The 19,335-nt window shown below is 44.3% G+C and overlaps 2 protein-coding genes across 3 annotated transcripts in view; one reads left to right on the top strand and one right to left on the bottom strand.

The window, feature by feature from the left end:
- prdm1c (PR domain containing 1c, with ZNF domain) overlaps positions 1 to 19,335 on the top strand; it is a 134,237-nt gene that overhangs the window by 33,963 nt on the left and 80,939 nt on the right. The window lies entirely within an intron of this gene.
- The window catches only part of eva1aa (eva-1 homolog A, regulator of programmed cell death a), a 61,014-nt gene that overhangs the window by 2,253 nt on the left and 39,426 nt on the right, over positions 1 to 19,335 (bottom strand). For both annotated transcript variants that reach the window (XM_076165433.1, XM_076165434.1), the window contains 2 exons: positions 2,147 to 2,284; positions 14 to 187 (listed from right to left, as the gene is read on the bottom strand). In XM_076165433.1, the coding sequence (XP_076021548.1) occupies positions 14 to 187; positions 2,147 to 2,284 (312 nt within the window). The remainder of the gene's footprint in view (positions 1 to 13; positions 188 to 2,146; positions 2,285 to 19,335) is intronic.

Here is a 19,335-nt window from a genome sequence, read left to right as displayed (position 1 = left end):
TTGTAAATCATACCTGCTATGTAGTTGAAAGCTGCCAGTGCATTGCTAATGAGAGCCATGCCGGAACTGGAAGTGGAGTTAATAATGGGATTCATGTCTGGAGGCCGAGGTGAGTTTTCTCCTCTTCCAGATTCTGAAGGCTTCTCCTCTTCGGCGTAAGAGCCAGACTCCCTGACCCGCTTCCGCTCTGCGAAAGGAGAAGAGAGATTTCTATTTGATCCATATTCACCATTTAACATCTGAGATAATAAGGGCTCCACATCCTCAGCGCGCCGCCAGTATGACAGCACAGTTACAGTAAGACGAGTGCGGGAGTATTGTGACTACAGACAACTGAGTCACACACAGAGTGGTTTGTGTAGAAAGACTCCTCATACATAAAACCTAGAACGTGTGACTCACATCCGCTTCTGTCAAATTCATTCTGATTCAGGTCGTTAAGAAGAGAGAACCACATGGAAAATGTTTTATTCTCTGGAAACCTTCACCCCCCACCCCCTGCCCGAAAAATTCACAAACGGATCTATTTATAGTTGGGAACAACTGTTTCCCCCTTTGGATTTTGGTCACAGAGATGTCTTTCAGTGATGTTTACACACTGGGTTGTGTTTGAAGGAGTCGAGAATAAAGATGAAAGGGAAGGAAGCATTTTCGTTCATAACAAATGCTTCTTATCTAAGGTCTCTCAGCGCAAACATATTTAGTTAGCCTGAAGGAGCTCATTAAATTAGAATATGGTCGTCTTCCCCATGATTGTGTCGCCGACTGAACCAGACGGAGAGACGATTTAAAGGCTCAGGAAACCTCAGCAGGTGATTTGAGTTAATGAGCTGATTAGAGTGAGACACTGTGAGGCTACAGTAATGAACTTTTTCACAATATTCAAATTTTCTATGATACTGAAGTTGGGGTTTTCATGAGCTTGTAAGCAATAATCATCCAAACTAAAACAAATAAAGGCTTGAAATATTTTACTTTGTGTGGAATGAATCTATAATATATGAGAGTTTCACTTTTTGAATTGAATTACTGAGATAAACAAACTTTTCCACGGTATTCTAATTTATTGAGCTGCACCTGTCGCACAAAGGTGTTCCCAGGCCACCATATTCTGGGTCAGTTGGACTTGAACCCTGACTACCTGGAGGACTTTAAGGGGGCCTCCTGATTAGTTGCTTGGACCTCAGCTGGCTTCTTTAAACATGTTTCCCACCACCATAACAAAAAATATGGTCAACTTGTACCAGTACCCATGCTCACTGTAGGGAAATGTGTAAAACTATAAAATGTGTGTTTCTCTACATCCTGGTAAACTGTAGCACACACTGGCGACCTCCACTTGTAGAGCCTCTGAGATGTGTCAGGCTCTCTTTATCTGATAAATGTAATTCAGAGTGGAACTGCTCACTGACGAGGTAACCGTTTCCACCTGGACCCACTGCTGCTGCGCACAAAAGCTCATCCCTCTGTTCTCATAGTTATATTGACTGTCAGCACTGAAACCGGCACCTTCCTCCTTCCTATTCGTCACCTTTATCCCTGCCTCGGAGAAAGAAACAGGTTTTTCCAGTTCCACCCGTGTGCGGTGTGTTTAAGCGACGCACGGAAGCGAAGCCATTGGAGCGTTCGGAAGTGTCGCTAGGACCTCCATTTCCTCCTCATCCCCGGGTCGGCCCTGTTAATCGCTCCAGCGCTCGGTGGCTGAGCACGGTCATTAGTGCGCTGGATTCAAGCCATCATCCCTCATGAATACAGCTTTGTTACTTTTTCACTCTTTCATTGCATTGTTCCTGCTCTCTCTGGGGAATTTCGATGTTATGAAAGGTTGATTCAGTCTGTGGTCGCATAGAAATGATTGCCTTTTGGAAAACAGTATTTTTGGAAAGCCCGATAAGCATAAAACAGCTCAGCTAGGATCCATATGGAAACAGTTGAACCCAGGTGACTTCAGATGTATATACATATTTGGCCTGCGCTGAGACCTGAATTACTGTTCCTCTTGATGTCTGGGAGGCCTTGGAGCTGTTAGTCGTTAACTGCTCTCCATGTGAGGCAGCGAGAGTGAACACAAGCCCGTGTGTGTGAGTGTGTGTGTGTGTGTGTGTGTGTGTGTGTGTGTGTGTGTGTGTGTGTATGTTTTGCTCACCTGGAACAGTGTCAGAGTTTTTGACTAAGGTCCCCTCCGGAGGGGCGCTGTCTCCGACCACGTTAGGGTCGTGGGCGCTGGGCGGCGGTGGGAACACCACCGGTCTGGGTTCTTGCTCCTGGAGCAGCTTCTTTGGAACTACAAAAGGAAGGAAGGATAGGTGGAGAAGAAGAGGGGAGATTGGGGGTCAGGGGATGAGGGAAGAGACACAGAGAACAAGTGGGTTGATATGGTGTTTTGAAGGGAATAGCAGGTCTTTTTTTGAGATGGTCCATCTCTGCTCAAAGCACAAAGGATCAAACTGGAGGCTTCCCAGAGGAGACAACAGCGAGGATGAAGATGGGAGCAGATGAAGTGTATGGGTGGTACATTCAGTATGATTCTGAATGATACAGGAGCCAAAACACCTTTTCGGTCTTTAAGTGGAGGGATGAAGATGCCAGTGAGGGAAACAAGTAACCAATTAAGAGCTTTGGACCCAAGGAGACTCCTATCAGTGTGTTCAGGGTGACAGTCACAATGAGTGTGTCACCATGCATCAAGGAGAATGAGGAGTTTGGAAAGTGTTTGTGATTCACACACACTCCTCCTGACCTTGCACTGTGATTCCCGAAAGTTATGCTGCTCTCTGCTCACCCCACAGCTCCCAACCTCACAGTGTCCTGTGAGTCAGGGAGTCTGGACTCGTTCCCCAGACACAAACCCACAATGCAGTGGGCTATACATTCCTGCCCGCTCACATGTGGTTTTGGGAGCCCGGCCGAACTCCGGTCACCGTGTGTGTCTGCCTCTGTCAGATCGGTAATGATTTACAACTCAGAAGACCACTGTCTGTGTGTGTGTATGTGTGTGTGTACTATTATTACGCTGTATTTTCCATTCTCTACACAAAATCAATAACAAATTCTGTGATCTGTAACACTTATAGTGAAATTCTGTCCTCTGATGTGGGGCAGATTTTGGCCATTTGCTTGAGCTTCATGAGAACACACACTTGCCAAATTTCCTAGTGACATATTTGGGCCGTGTTCCAAGAACCAATCAGAGCGCAGGAGGGAGCCCCCGTCCCCTGAATGCTGCTTACACACTGGACACAAGATGGTACTTGTAAGCAATTATGAAAAGGCTGACTGGGGCACATTAAAAACAACGGACAATTACGATACACAGCAGAGTAACAAGTAACATGAGGAGAGAGAGAGAGAGAGAGGGAGAGAGAAAGATGACAACATTTTGCAGAAACCAAATTTGCATTGCTTATAACTTTCTTACTCTAACTAAAATCTCCCAACTTTGAGCATTCCTAGGTTTTCATCACTTTTAGAAGGGATCTTCCAGTTACACACTTCTGGACTGGACTGCCTGCCTTGGTTGCTGTGGGCCAATCAGAAGGCTCATCTGGTGGGCAGTGTAAAAAACACACAACACCTCAAAGTGTCGCATGTTAAATCACTTGCAAAGGAGATTTATACAGAGAAATACAGTAGAGGGGGGATCAAAGTCCATGCTAACTTTCCGCAACAAAGGCTGAGCGGCAAACAACAAAGCTGCTTTACGCAAACTCCCGACTTCAAACAGCAACCAGTCAATCTGCAGACCGGAGCTCCGTCGCCCTCACTGAAGCAGCAAATGACTTCTCGTCTTTGTTTTCAATGCCGCTCGGATCCGAATTCAGCCGCACCGCGTCGGGGGAATTCGTATGGCGTCAGGTAAATTCCCAGATGCGGATAATTATAGACTTCTACTCTTAAATATCTTTCTGTAATTGCCTCATCCTATATGTGGCAAACCGCACCAATCTGTCACTTAAATAGGCTAAAACAAACCATAAGCATTTGAAACCCTATTTTACCCAGGTCTGGTTGGCACACACTAAATAAACACACAACCGCACATGTGGAGGTGGAAGGCTGGAGAAAGAGGAGAAGAGGGTGAAATGAAGGAAATGTGATTCGACCCCCACTCCCCTCCTTGTCCTGTCCCATCAGTCTGACACACTAATCATGGGTCTTACAGCTCCCCCATCGCCACGCTGCCACCAGCCCCGCCAGCCCTCACGCCACGCCCTGATTACAGCCTTCTGATTGGCCCTAATTGGCTGCACATGTGGCCCAGGGGTCACAGCTGAGAGACGCCACGATGCGACACACTAACCCTAAACCTCTCGCTCTCACACACATATTACACAATCAAAAGGACACAACTAGGTATATATACAAAAACCTGGCATATGCACACACACACACACACACGTACAAAGTTGAGGCACAATATTTGTAATTAGGCTCCACACATTTTTCTTAAAACTTTGTCCACCCAAAAAGCCATTTAAACTTTCCCTATTACTTTCTACTACGTTTATGTTGGACGCCTGTGTAGAATAGTAAATTGACGGCCGCTTGTCTAAAAATAATTGTCAAAAAAGTAAACGGCCACAAACCGCACGTGTAGAGCCAGGCAGTAAAATCTGAACTAGTGAGAGAAAGAAAGAAAGAAGAGTGCAAGAGAGAGAAACCAACACATAAATCACAATCTACAGCCAGAATTATAATGACACAGTCACATAAACGCCGGGGCAAATGAATCCTCGCAAATTCTTATTATAACTCCACAAAATGGGACCCGAGCCAGCGTTGGGGCGCTCGCTCCGTTGAGGTAGAGAGAGAGAGAGAGAGAGAGAGAGAGAGAGAGAGAGAGAGAGAGAGAGAGAGAGAGAGAGAGAGAGAGAGAGAGAGAGAGAGAGAGAGAGAGAGAGAGAGAGAGAGAGAGAGAGAGAGAGAGAGAGAGAGAGAGAGAGAGAGAGAGAGAGAGAGAGAGAGAGAGAGAGAGAGAGAGAGAGAGAGAGAGAGAGAGAGAGCTCTGGATCACTGGGGGTGAATGAAGATGCGAAGCGGGAGAGAGAGAGCAGGGTGCCCATAACAATGGCCTGTGTTTACACTGGCAGAGCCCAGCTTTGTTCAACCTCGGTCTCTGCAGGCCGCAGTGTGTAAATGTGTGCAAATCTGTGTGTGTTTGGGCTCTGTGTGCTGACCGATGCAGAACATACTTGGGACAAAGCCCTGTAAGCTGGAAGGGATAGAATGAAATATTAAACCGTGCTAAATCTGACATGAGATCATTTGAAAAACCTTTTAAAAGGGAAGATATTTTCATTTAGGGGTCTAGAGGCTTTAATGCAAAAGAAATCCAATACTGAAGCACTTCTGCTGTCCATATAGAGTGGAAACATTTCAGGTACTGTCTCTTTCATGTCCTACGATCTAATCTGATTGGGCGGCTGGATCAGGCCTGAACTGGCAACACCAGAGGACTGTATAAAAAGCTTTCAGGGACCTTTGGGTGTTTCTAATTGGATGCATTTCTATAGACTTGAACCTCAATTTCATCACTTTAACAGTGTCCATACAACTATATTACACTATAAAACACGCACAAAATACGGCCTTAATACTGGCTTTAGACTTCAAGTGTAAGTTGGAAGGGGCACACAGGGGGCTGAATACTTTGGGGGGTTGTTTTAGGGTTCATGCTTCTTCTGCTTATGGCTTTCTGAGCTTTAGGGGTTTTCACTATGATCAAAGACTTAATTCTAACCATTGTGGATACAGAAACGGGGACGGATGGCACAAAAAGGAAACCATGTAACTACACAGAGTGCATTTTATGTGACTTTTCTGATTCCTGTTGTGCAGCTTGGCTCTTTGCCTGGTTTGCTCCTGCCAGAAGCGGGTGAATGTGATGTCATCGTAAAGTTTTTTTTGGGGGGAAAGTGCTATTAAAGTACAGTCCAGATCGACACCAGATTCCTATTGCTATTCCAGCAATTCCCAATTTAGTTCAGAACGTTCCAGCATAAAACAGCCTCACATATTGTTCTCCTGAAAAAATAGCAGTCACTTCTGTTGACAAAAGTGTGTGTGTGTGACTGTGATAGGATCCTTTCAGAGTTTACTGATGCTGATCTTTGGGTAATGAGTTTTCCAAGAAGGGATACACTATGCTGCATTCTCTCATATTGAGAAAAAGCATTGAAGCAACACGCTGCTGAAGTTTGAGAGTGAAACAGCGACAGGCTTTAATCAGCCAGTGCTCACTTCATCTACATCACTGGATTGCTCTTGAAACACAAAGACTCCCAAAATGCATTTCATTCTGTTTTACCCAGTCACGACATATCCACACACACACACTTTCCCGAACCCGTCCACACACCAAAAACCCATTTTTCACTTAGCTAATGGCATTCCTGAACAACAACATGCAAGGTGAATAGGGCAGGAGCTGAAGGTGTTGAGATTGCATTCCTGCCCTCCCTTCTCATTTTCTCGCCAACCCCCATCGTAACACTCTAACAGTATCCAGCTGACAGCATTTGATTGGGGCTGTGTGTGTGTGTGTGTGTATGCATTTGAACGGCCTTAAAGGCAGCGGATAGAACGAGGTTGAAGTTGTGACCTTAGCCAAGCTGAGGCATTAGCTTTGTGTTTATCTTCCGCCAGCAGACTGCACTCTCCCCATCAGCCGGTGAATATTAAAGCGTGTGCGCTCGCCTGACAGAGTGTGTGTGTGTCAGAGGGCATGATTAACACACTCCATCTTTTCCTACATATACAAAGTAGAGCAGGTTTTAGTTCTGCCCATGCAAGCAGAGGACAAACGCTATATTTAATAGTTGCGGTTCGATTGTTTTGGTCACAGTAAAGCAGTCAAAACTTTGTAACTTCACAAAACATCCAAGCTCTTCTATCTAGAGATGTGTTTTGCATGTGTGGAAATGGTAGAACCACTGAAGTACTTTGGAAGGTGAGCATGAACCTTACTGACCAACCCAGAAAGGCCCAGGCGTGCAGAATTCTTCCTTCAACAAGACACTTAAGGTTCTTGTGGATATGATCAGAGGCCTCTTGCTCTTCTAGGGAAGTTCACAAGAATGTTTGTAATAAAATGAATTAGAAACAGAGATGGCTAAGAAAACATTTAAATGAATAAATAAAAGGTCACGTAGAATTTAAGCCAACCGAACCTTAATCTTAACCTTCAATCCACAACATTCTGGGTTTGGAGCTGGAAATGTTTTGGCTTTGTCTTCTGGCTCACATGTTTGGATCGGGGGGCAAGTTAACCAGTCAGAGTCTGATTGTACAGTGAGTCCTGTGTGCTGAATAAGCTCACGTGGGACATTTAGTAATATTTCAGGGGTTATATGCTATATGAATTCAATACACAAACAATGATGGATCATGGTAGGATTTAAATGATCCCATATTGGGTGAGTGAGGGTGGGATTACATTCCCGGGATGGAGTGAATGGAACAGCTCAACCCCCCCCAATCCTGTCTCACGGTGCCCCCCTGGCTTAGATTCATAGTATTTCTTTCCATTTACAGTACTGTAATGGAGAACACACATCCTTGTAAGAATCTGCTGTCAGACACATAAAAACACACACACACACACACACACACTGATACCCACAAATGAAAGTCTTTACACACATAAACGTCTCACTCCTGTCTCACTGTAGTCAGGCTCACTCCAACAATTGTGTATACTTCAAAATCCCAGCTGTTTTTGGGGCTATTTAAACACACACACACACACACACACACACACACACACACACACACACACACACACACACACACACACACACACACACACACACACACACACACACACACACACACACACACACACAGTTGGTGTTATAAGGAAAGATGCAGAGACAGGAATAGCTCTGTTGACAGGTCATCAGGGAGAAAATGACTCGTTTGGTTGAAGATCTTCCCTCCCATCAGACCCCACACACAGACACACATGCTACAATCCCCATGATGTGTTCAATGTTGTAATCACCACAAACTAATGAATGCACAATTCACACAGCAATAGGCCACCTGTCACCACGGCGAGCCTGTTGCTGCCAAGGCATTGATTGCTTGTTAGTTTAATTTACTAATTAATTCATACTTGTATTGCTGAGGGATACAATAATCATTCAAATATAAGCATTTAAACATATTGATGTTGATAATTCACTGAGGGACCAATTCAGAGTTGAGATATGCGTGCATGAGTTTAATTTTAACAGCAAAATGACATGCTTCTGTATTAAAACTTCAGGCTTTCTGAAGGTGTTAAGCATCTCTCTAAAGCCCTAAAAGAGGAAGAACGGCAGCTATCTATGATTCAGACATACTTATTCATTGCGTCTAATCCTCTCTACACACAAGCTGCCGTAAGTCCTACACCATTGTCCGGTACGCCGCGTGATATATACTGTGTGTCTTTGGTGTGTGGCTCATTGTCTGCCTGCTCAACGAACGGACCAACAGTGCATTCAGAGATTTGGTTTGGTTAAGTAATCGATAGTTAAAAGAAAAGCTCTCTGTTCTCCTTCACCTGTGCCTTCTGTCCCTGTTCGTCTCTTTCCACAGTAAAAATCTCAATGCTTGGTAAAATTCTCCAAAGCCTACAGCAACGACCTCTGACCCCAATATGTTGATGCCGAGTTGGATGCTGCCCTCATGTTTACGTTTCCAGGTCTTAGTCAGCTGCATGTGTGGGAGATAGAACCACAACCACCAGCCTCATCATTATCTGATGTACTAGGTCAACAAGGATGTGACCAACGCTTGAGTCAGCAAACTGTGCTGCCCTCTTAAGCCCACTCCTTCATATCAGACTTATGAGGTAACTGGTTGCAGCATTTTTGATTGTGCTCAGAGCTGCTGAGGTCATCGACTAACACGGAGTGGAAAGACGGAGGGTATCTTATGAAAACAGTCAAAACAGTGAGCGTCATTAGTTGTCACTGACTGCCGAGAGAACAGAGAGCGGCAGGACTCGTCTAGACGCAATCGTGACAGAAATAAAGGCGACGACGTTCAACAGGAATGTCCAAACATACAGTATGTCACAGATGAACTAAACAATGGTGCTATCTTTAGGAAAAGCCAGCAACTGTTGAGACATAAAATACAGTCAACAGATTACGTGGAAGGATGAACCAAACCTGTGGTAATAATAATAGCAAATGATACAAAATGTGCAACGTCAAGGGAACCTATTATATAGATTGCCACGTTCTTATTTTCACTTAGGAGTTTGGTCCTTTGTTCGTGAAAGACATCAACAACTAGTTTCATAGCATTATGGGACAATACTGATGACCTTGCATCTCATTATAAAACAGTTTCCCTCTGTATCGCTCCCACTGCACTCACTCAACTTTTCTTGTTTACCGGTGACACAGGTTGTAATAAATGTCGACTGTCCACATTCTTTCTCATGAACGACTTGCATGGGAGAATCAAGAATACATCAAAACCCTCATCTGAAACAGTTTGGTAACAAAGGGTAGTGACAGATTGTGCCCTGCAGTGATACTCACACACACAGAGGAAGGTTTATTCCCACCACAGAGACATTTCAGCGTTTATCTAATCATACATTTCTCTCTCTGTATATAGCAGATATGAAAACATGGCTCATCATATTAGGTTTGCTGAGGCCAGCTCCTTAACTGCTGAAGAACGGGATATAAATCATCTGTGTGTCATCTGTTTGGAATTGTTATTATTTTGACATTTTATTGGTGCACTCCCTGCAACAAGGTCAGAACTAATGGGCAAGTCCAGTCAGGTCTTGTCTGGCTATTTTCAGACATTACTGACAAATTAAAGTCATATTATAAGTGTTGTGGCTGTGTACAAAGAGAAATATGAAGCTTTTTTTCAAAGTTTATAGTGTAATATAGTAAGGAGTGTGTGATAGACATTGTCCAAGATGTAAAACCTGAGTTTGTCGGCATTAGAAATGTATCCATCAAGACGAACCCATATGTCCTGGACTGCCCAGAAAGCTTCATTAATTGTCCCTTTACCTGCCTACACACCTGGCTAGACGCACACAATCTGACTCTTACCGATCATACGTCTCGTTTAAAGAGAAGGAATTTTAACAGAAAAATACAGATAAAACTACTGTCAGCTGAGATAGGGAGAGAGACGGCAGAATGTGAGTATAGTTCAGATAATGAGTCTGAGTCAGGAGACCCTCTCAATAACAGATGGGCTTTTCAGTAAATATCCGGGATGACTAGTTTTGGACTACATGCCATTGTCCTAAGGGAGTGAGGATATACCCATAACAAAATAACAAAGCACTCTTGCACTATATGTCTGCGTCTGTAGAGCGTTTTCATGATATACCCTATTATTTGATGCATGTCTTTATACTCCTTAGCTCCTTCCTATCATTTGGCTAACACACCACCAGGCTTATATCCCACTTGTCTACTATACATGCATTTGTGCCCTGTCATTGTCAACCAGCTTTCACAACCACCGGTACTCAGACTAAGTAATACCCTTATGTGTCCAGCAGACAAAGAGTATAATATACCACGATAGGTATATCATCAGTCCCTAACACTGCGTGGACTATGTGGGAGTTAGCGTCTTCATGTGTGGAGGAGACGAGACTTTTGCTCCATGTGTTGACAGAACGCTCGGCCAGATAAGCGGTCAGGCCTGGCAAGAGATAATGACAGAGAGGTAAGGGTTGGGCAGCATCTCAGCCTGTCTGTCATCAGTGTTATAACCACACTCACACATGCACACACACACACATCTTTTGTGTAGTTTGCCACTATAATATTAAGCTAAACCTGTTTTTTCTGAGCAGATTTCTGAATATACTCCACTACTACTTCTACTACTACTCCTACTATGGGTTATTATTAGAACCATCTCTGAGAACAGATCTTTGTAGGCAGGTGCTGAGCAGCTGTTTGTGATCAAGAGAGCAGAAAGGGACAACAGATGAGAGGTAAGGACAGAAAGAGAACCTCTATCAACTTGTCTTCATTCATGTTCTTTGGATGACTGCATGAGTTTGGTATCTACGACTATAAAGTATGAAGTTTGATGCAACACCAGATTGTGTGATGAATTCCTGGTGAATCATAGAGCGCCAACAAGCAGGCAGACATGCATCAGCAACTCAACTGGCCTCAAGTAGACATGTGTCATACTGCGATGTAGGACCATTGTTTTGGATCCACAGAGAAAGATTCAATCCCGTTTTCATTTTCACAGTCTGTCCTTTGCAAACACACTCTGAGAACACACACACGCTACAAAATTAGCTTCAGTCTCATGGGTTCAATTCTAGTATTAGCTGGAGACAGTTGTGTTATTTAAAACTCAATAACAAGGTTGAACATTTCCATTCCCATTGAACAGGATCTCTTAGCACGGTTGCTCGGTCCTATTCGGCTGATCTGTTTCCTCTCTTCTTCTGCCCCCGTCTTAAAACAGCGAGCGCCACAGCACATGCAGATCCATGTCCTCAGGGTTAAGAGTGCAGCGAGGAAGAGCGAGAGACAGACAGCCACAGAGGGAGCGATATAGACAGAGACACTTTTACAAGGCTCTTTAAAATAAACACCTGCTCCCATAGCTGAAGGGCCTGTGGGATAATAGACATCCCACAGTCTGTAACCATGGCTGTGATTAGATAATTAAACAGAACAGACAGAATTAAACATCAACAAAAGACATTGGTCTCTTGAATCCTTTTTCAATGCATATAACATTGTCCCTTCTTCTTGATTTGATCGAAAAGATGAATGAAGACGGATGTATCATTTCTTTCTCGATCTTCTTTGCCTTCAAATTATCACTACACAAAGAAAGCCATCGCCATGGCCCCTCTCCATCCATCCTTAGCCTCTTTCACACTGCCTTGGATACGTTCACCAGACTGTTTCTTTCTCTATGAGACACTCGAGCAGCAGTATACCCACAGCACTGAACCAGAACAGCAGTATTATCATTCCAGCTGTGCTATAAATCTTTCCTGAATCAAACCGTTGTATGACCCCCTCAGCTACTTCAGACAGAGGCCATCATACACCGGCTGTGGCTGAAAACACGGTTTGATCTATTTACTGTGTCCCCTTTTTCAAGCTGCTTTGCTGTGCTGTGGGGGGGTTTGCGCACATTTGACATAAGGCAGACCCCACACAAGCCTCCACTGACACACGAGTCAACGCTTGACACCTTAACTCACATACATAACACAGAGCCGCCTTCCCTGCTGGTATGTTCAACCCCGAGAGAGGCGAAGGCAGGGAGGGAGGGAGGGAGGGAGGGAGGGAGAGATAGAAAAAAAAGGAGAGAGGAGAAAACGAGAGCTTTCTCTGGGTCTGATGTAGACAGATCAGCTTTAAATTACTATTATGTCAATAATCCATATAAAGTAGGGGTAAAATGACGATCCTAGGTGGAAGGACATGTCCATGAATAATTATGCTATTATCAGTAATAGTATGATTAATGTGGTTCCAATGACAGGGACCACCCATGAATGACCTTTATAGAGAAACCTTGATATCAACACTGTACAAAGACCAAGATTATGTTTTATAAGGGAACACAGGAGTAAAAAAGCTTAAATCCATATTGATCTGCTTTTAGACCTGTATGTTCACCTGTTATCAAGCTTGTAAAGTAAATTCAACAACAAAACAGAAACGTACTATGCATTATTTTTGAAGAGTGAAGCCAAGTAACTCTGGACAGAAATTGAAAAGCAAACCATGTCCTTTAAATCAGTTAATGCTAACTTACTTTATCCCAATAAAAGCTGTTTAGATACTGTAAATGAGATAACCTAATTCTGGGTTTAGTCTTCCTTTCAGTGTCTAAGTTGCCTACTGTAACTCAATCTGGCTCTGATAACAAGAGGATCCTGATGAGCGTTGGCTTGGATGGGCTAGCATAACAGCAGTATGTCCGCAGTGTAGCCAGGATTTCAGTTACAGAAAAGTTGTATTCCCATTTCTGTCTGGCTTGGCTAAGGCTAACCAGACCTACAGAGGCCTGGATCCACGGTGGCATCACTAAACAAACAGAACTTGGAGGTCTGGCCTCGCTTTGGCTGATGGACGTCATTATGCACATCGATTAAAAACAAACACAGGGCGAGAGAGAGAGAGAGAGAGAGAGATGGAGAGAGAGACGTCCAGCTTTTCAGTGTGGGTGGAAAATCCCCATCAGACAGCAGAGAAATCCAGGGACTGGAGCAAAACATGATAGAGTGAGAGACTCAAAGTCACCTCATTTTTCTCATTTTGAATAGTTTGGATGTAAATAACCTCACTTGGGAGAGAAGGTGGGTCGATCATTGAGTTAAGATGAAAACCTGCAGGTTCCTAAACTCTCTATGATGCCAAGACCTGAACGTGCCACTTTAACAACAATGATTGAATATAAATCTTTAATACCACGTTTGGATTATACAGGAACTAAACTATTTTAACTTGCTCTTGTGTTTGCTTCTGTGCTGTACTGCATCCAAGCATCAATCACCTACTATCACCAACTACATCTGATTGAACTAAAGACCTACAATAGGAGTGTTTTGCATTTTCCTTTAATTATATATATGAGAAACTTGTCTCCATCAATGCAGCTGTGACAAAAGTTGAGCAGTCAAATAACAGACATCCAGATTTATCCAGAATCATCCAGATCGTCTCGTCAGTGGAGACTCTTCAGAGACCGGAGTCTAAACAGCCCAGCGGAGCCCTAACAGACCCAGGGCACATGTATGTTTATTTGCTGTGCTCGGTCAGTTTAGACAAACACACACAGCATTATTTCATGCAGTGAAGTGAAGTGTCCCATAGAGAAAGACACTGCCTCTATCTACAAATCAATGACACACACATCAGCAGTTCCCACAGGCCTGGCATAATAAATATCCCATGACAGGACATGGTTTAGGTTGTGTGAACATAAATGACTAGACACATCTCAGCTAATTATAAGCCCTCAAGTATAAAGACCTGCCTACACATCTCCTCAAGAGGAGCAGAACCCAATCGGCCACTGGTGTCATGTTGCAGACAGGAAACAGATGGCCTTCTGGGGAAAAAGAAGAAGAAAAAAAACACGCCAAAGAAGGAGAGAATACCGCCTTCCATCTTTCTCCTTCCTCCCTCCTCCCATCATCCTCGTTTGGAATAAAGAAGGAAGAGAAGGTTTAGAGCTGTTTGTAGGCAGGATCAGCGGGCTCTGGCTACACATCAGAGTGATGGCAGTTCTCAGAGGGATGTTTAAATAACAGCCCCAGCAAGGCTCGACTGTCCCGGGCCAGAACGCGACTGCACGCCTCCGCAGGCTATTTAAGACACAGTGAGAGGATACGGATCTGGTGGGTGGGATTATATGTTAAGGCTTCAGGTAGTAAGTTTAGCATCGCCCTCACAAGTATCAGTGCTAAATTCACACTAGATGTGAGTGAAAATAGCAGACCAAGGTCCGAAACAGGGGAAATACAGGTTTGCTTCCTGAATACAGACTCAAGACCTTTTCCCAGAAAACAAGCCTGACACACGAGCTGACCTTTGACCGCGACAACAACAATCAGGTATCGATATTGTCTCGAGTAAGGCCGCCCGCCACAGAGGGACCATTTATTTGCAGACTGACCCCGACTGTTTGTTGTGGCGATCCATCACATGCTTAATCAAGCTCGGCATCCTGTGTTTCCGACTGCCCAGACTCAGATTCTTATCATGGCTGTACTCTCAGACCAACAACATGTGAGATGTGACGTTGATCCAGTCATAGAAAGTTTTCTTTAAGGGACACCGGAAACATTAATTACTTTGATCCAAGTACAAAGCAAAACATTGAAGTACAAACTTGGTGACAAGTGTTTGGTGGAACCATCAAGGAAAGGAACTTTAGCTCTAAAATCTTTCAGTTGAACACAGCGGATGCTTCATGAGGTCGTGACCGTACATATTTACATGATAGCAGGTGTGTCTCATTCAGCCAGCAGGCATGTTAAAAGCTTGTCTAACATCTGCAGTTAGCCATTTAATGCTCCATTCAAAAACTCTGCAGCTGTAAAACCTACAGACATCATTAAGCGAGTCTGCTAATTTCTAAAACCTGAAACACGGCAGCAGTAAAACTACTAAGACGATTCAACCCGAAGCACATGTTTACTGTATATTGAGAGCTAATAGATGTGGCTGAAGCTAAAACACATGTTTACACTGCAACCTCCTCTCAAAGTCCTTTCAAAGAGACTTTGAGTCTTAAGTAAATTGGCACCCTGTAATCCCACCACCTAACATTTGATCCTTTATTTAAAGACTCGAGAGATTGTTGAGGAGTGTTTGAGCTTTTGAAAGTCTCCAGACTTCTAACAATGAATCGACCAAGTCTGCATACAATCTTTGTTGATCTGAAAAGACTCGTCTGTTCCCTCCAATTGTGTGTCCTTTTGTCCCTTTCATTTCAAGTAAAGTGTGTTATTGTCATGTTTGCCAAAGCAGCATACAACATATCTAATATCATAACCAACAAGCCATTTGATAATTCTTATAACTCTTCAGTTTGTTCAGAAGGTCTGTACATCTCTGAGTCAATCATCCAGCTTTCAATTCTCCTACTGCAGCCCCCTTTCAAAATCAAGTCCCCCTGCCTTGTTCTCCGAGTACGGCACATGTTTCAGGGCTCACGGCAATCCCCGTTTTTCAGAACAATTTGAGTTTAATGGGGGTGAGGCAAACTGAGCCGAGGGGGAAGAGAGGGAGGCAACAAGAAGCCTGAAAACACACCACGTGATCCCGCAACGCCAGCCCACGTCAGGAGAACAGCACCTTTGCTGCCATCACAGTCTCACATCGTCAACTCCCTAATTTCTTTCTTTATACATCCGTAAGAGAAACTGTGGTGACAATGGAGATGGTATGTCAGGCCATTAAAGCAATTCCGCCATGCTCGATCTGCTTCTCATCAGTCACTTTGCTGAATGGCACTATTGCTGCTGACAAAAAAAAAGTGATCATTACAGTAAGTTGATGCTGTATCGCTGATCTTTGGAGACACAGAATCAACTTACAGGGCTCGACTTCTAGAGCACAAGCAACAAATGCAGGATCTCCATCGCAGCCATTCCAAAGTTATACACCAAACATTACAATAACACGCCAGCCAGGCTAACAAAAACACAAAAACACATCATATTAATGCTGTTTCCACACCTCTAGTCTGGACCAGAGCTCCACCTTTTCTCTCTTCTCCCTACTTTGTGTGTTTTTTATTTGGTCCGGTCGGTTTCACATTAAAACATAACTTGAAAGCACCCTTAGACCCTTTGCAGACAATAATCATAATCACAACTAAAAACCATAACAAACGTGCTTATCCTGCCTTGCTACATGTTTGTCACCTAGACTAATGTACAATATCACTTAATGTATTGTCTGAGTGTGTGTGTTTTGTATCCTCAGGTGTTGACTTACTGCATTTTTACCTCCTATCCTTCCTCTGCGACCTTTGAAGTCCAGCAGGATCCAGAGGAGTGACCCCGCCACCTCACTAAGAGATAAATGACTCCCCACAGCTATGAGACTCTTCAAATCCCCATCCAGGACCATTTCAGGCAATAACAAAGACATCAGAGAAGCAATAAAACACAGGTCTGCCAGTCAGCTAGAATTCAGTTCATTTCAAAGCATAAAGAATTGGCCCAAGAGGAAAGGAAAAGCCAAATCCTTGTAGATGAATTATAAATAAAAAGGCTCTACATTTGGAGGCAGGACTACAGAGATCTGAGCCAAAGTAACGGTCTATAAAAAATCAGCTCATGGACAGAGAATGACGGTGTGAGCAGAAGGTAGAGGCTTGGCCAGAGAATGGGAAAGAGGGTAGAGGATTGGTGATGGAAAGAGCTGGGACGGAAGCGTAACAGGTAAGGCCATCAGGCGGTGTGTGTTAGCGACTGTGGTGGGGGAAGGGGAAGGGAGAAGAAAGGGAGAGCCCTGCACCCCAATGTCAAGCAGCTGCATGTTAGGGCTGAAGAATGCCAGGAAGTTTCTTTGGGTCCACATCTGCTTTGGCTATCAGGAGACTCCTTGTCCTCCCCATGCACTTTCAAATGACTCGTCCTTAACACACTCATTCTCGACATAAGGAAAGAAGGCGGAGGTTGGAAGCCATCAAGCATGTTTGATCAAGTGCTCCACTCAAGTGTCATTTGGTGCTGCTAGTTTAGGTCCACCAACCGCATCTATTCAGGTCATTTTTTAGAACTTTCACGAATTTTGAGAAGCAGGTAAAGCAAGAGAGCGCAAACCTCCACCAAGGCCAAACATTTCCCACTCAACTTATCACCCGAAAAATGCATTTATGTGCACATTGAACCTTTTATCTCTGCCTTTATTATCTCTCAATGGTTGTCAATGGCCAAAACATTTCAAGAACATCCATCAATATTGTTTGGACTTAGGCTGCTAAAACACACACACTAATTCAATGTGTAGACAATTATTTATGTAATACAAGTGGAGGAGTTAAACTTAAGCAAACACCCCCACCCGCTGAAGGAAGGAAGGAAGGGATGAAGAAGGAAGGAAAAGTAAACAACTCTCTCGTACGAGGCAAGAGGAATGCATGCAGAAAAGCAAGACAGAGAGGGGAAGGGATCAAAATCAAATCAGGGATACAGAGAGGAGGGTTGGAAAGGAAACAGGCCGACAGCTCAGTGCTGTGCCAGGTTCCATTCAGACTAGACAAAGTAAATAGAACCACTCGATGAAAAGGAGGGAAAGGAAGCGAATGGGATGATAGGAGGAGTGTTTGAAGCACCGAGGGGTTCTGGAGCGACGAAGCAGCGGAGATAGACGGGGGGTGGGGGGAGGGGGGGAAGAGAGATGGAAGGGGGTCGGTCTGCTTGGTCTGGATTTCCCGCACCTGGACGCAGACGTGTTGACGGAGAGTTTTGCCGTCTCCGAGCCTTATCTGATGGCCGCACACAGATTTTAACAGATTACAGCAGCACTGTCAAACCCTAACTCATACCTCTGTGTGTGTGTGGGTGTGTGTGGGACAAGGTAGGGGGAAGGAAAACTAGAGGGAGAGTCACAGAGAGAACAGGAAGCCCATTCATCTCACCTATTAATCATTTCTACTGTCGTCTCAATCTCTCACCTCATCTACAGGAGACATCCACAGCGCTAATCTGGAATGATAAACACGACGGCGCTGACCTCCTTCACTAATCAAACTGAGCGCCGCATTGGGCCGGGCTTGTTCCTTCTTCCTGTTCCTGTGCCGTCAGCCACTGGCCTGCCTTCTCTTCTCGTAACCCAAACCACACACTAATTCATAAATTACAAACAAAGAGTCCCTTGTGGTTTGGGAGGGATCGGCTCGGCACTGCAAAGGCCAACAGCTACGTGTCAATTAGAGGGAGACCTGGCTGACAGCGAGAGGTATGCGTGAACACGCGTGTGTACACACTTACACTGGACGGCGACAACCCAACCAATCACACGTTCACATACCAACACGCACGCACCATTTGGAAGCCATCTAAAGAATTTTGTCACTCCCGAGTCCTGAATCTGACTCGTCCTTTGTCTGGTGTGAGTGGCTCGCTGGGGTGTTCCTTCCTGTTTACCAGGGCTGGCCGGTGTACCGAGTGTGGAAGGTGATGTGTGTGTGTGTGTTTTCGCTTGGTGTCAGGACTGTGGTTGCGCTCAGAAAGGGGCAGGTTTCTCTCAAAATAAACAGATTACAGAGGTTGTATGTGTGCATGTGCATGACACACAGACATGTTTCGCCTAAAGAATGTGATGAATGCAGCACTGAACACTGAATCTCCTCAGCTGATGTCCCAGGCTCACCTCAGCTTTCAGATTCCAGCCACACACACACTCCCTCAGTCACACACTCTGTGCTGCGTAAATCTGAGTATTTGCGTTTGTACATTGGTGTATCGATGTACGTTTGTCCGTCTCTACTGTGATGACGATTCTGCTTCACAGGCAAACATCTCTAATCCAGGCAAAACAGCCGTCACCGTCCATGTGTCGACACACGCTGGAAAGTCCTCCTCACTTCACACTCTTCCTCTGAGTGACACCTCCTCTGTAGTTACTGTAATTACTCTAAAAACACTCCATCGACCTTTCTTGTGTTTGCTTGCTGATAATCACCATGATGCAGGCATTGCGGTTGTATTTACGATCCTTGTGGAGAATTTTATAATAATGGAAGCTAAATACTCAGCTTTTTGTTATTTTCCCTCATTTTATAGTGTAATAAAATCAGAAGTGTGTGTTGGACATTGCCAAAGCTGCAAAGTTGGAGGTTGAT

This window comes from Genypterus blacodes, unplaced genomic scaffold (genome assembly GCF_046128005.1).
Source record: "Genypterus blacodes isolate CSIRO-AG114 ecotype Tasmania unplaced genomic scaffold, CSIRO-AGI_Gbla_v1 ptg000143l_1, whole genome shotgun sequence".
Classification (NCBI taxonomy): Eukaryota; Metazoa; Chordata; class Actinopteri; order Ophidiiformes; family Ophidiidae; genus Genypterus; species Genypterus blacodes.
This window is presented reverse-complemented; position numbering and strand designations above follow the sequence as displayed.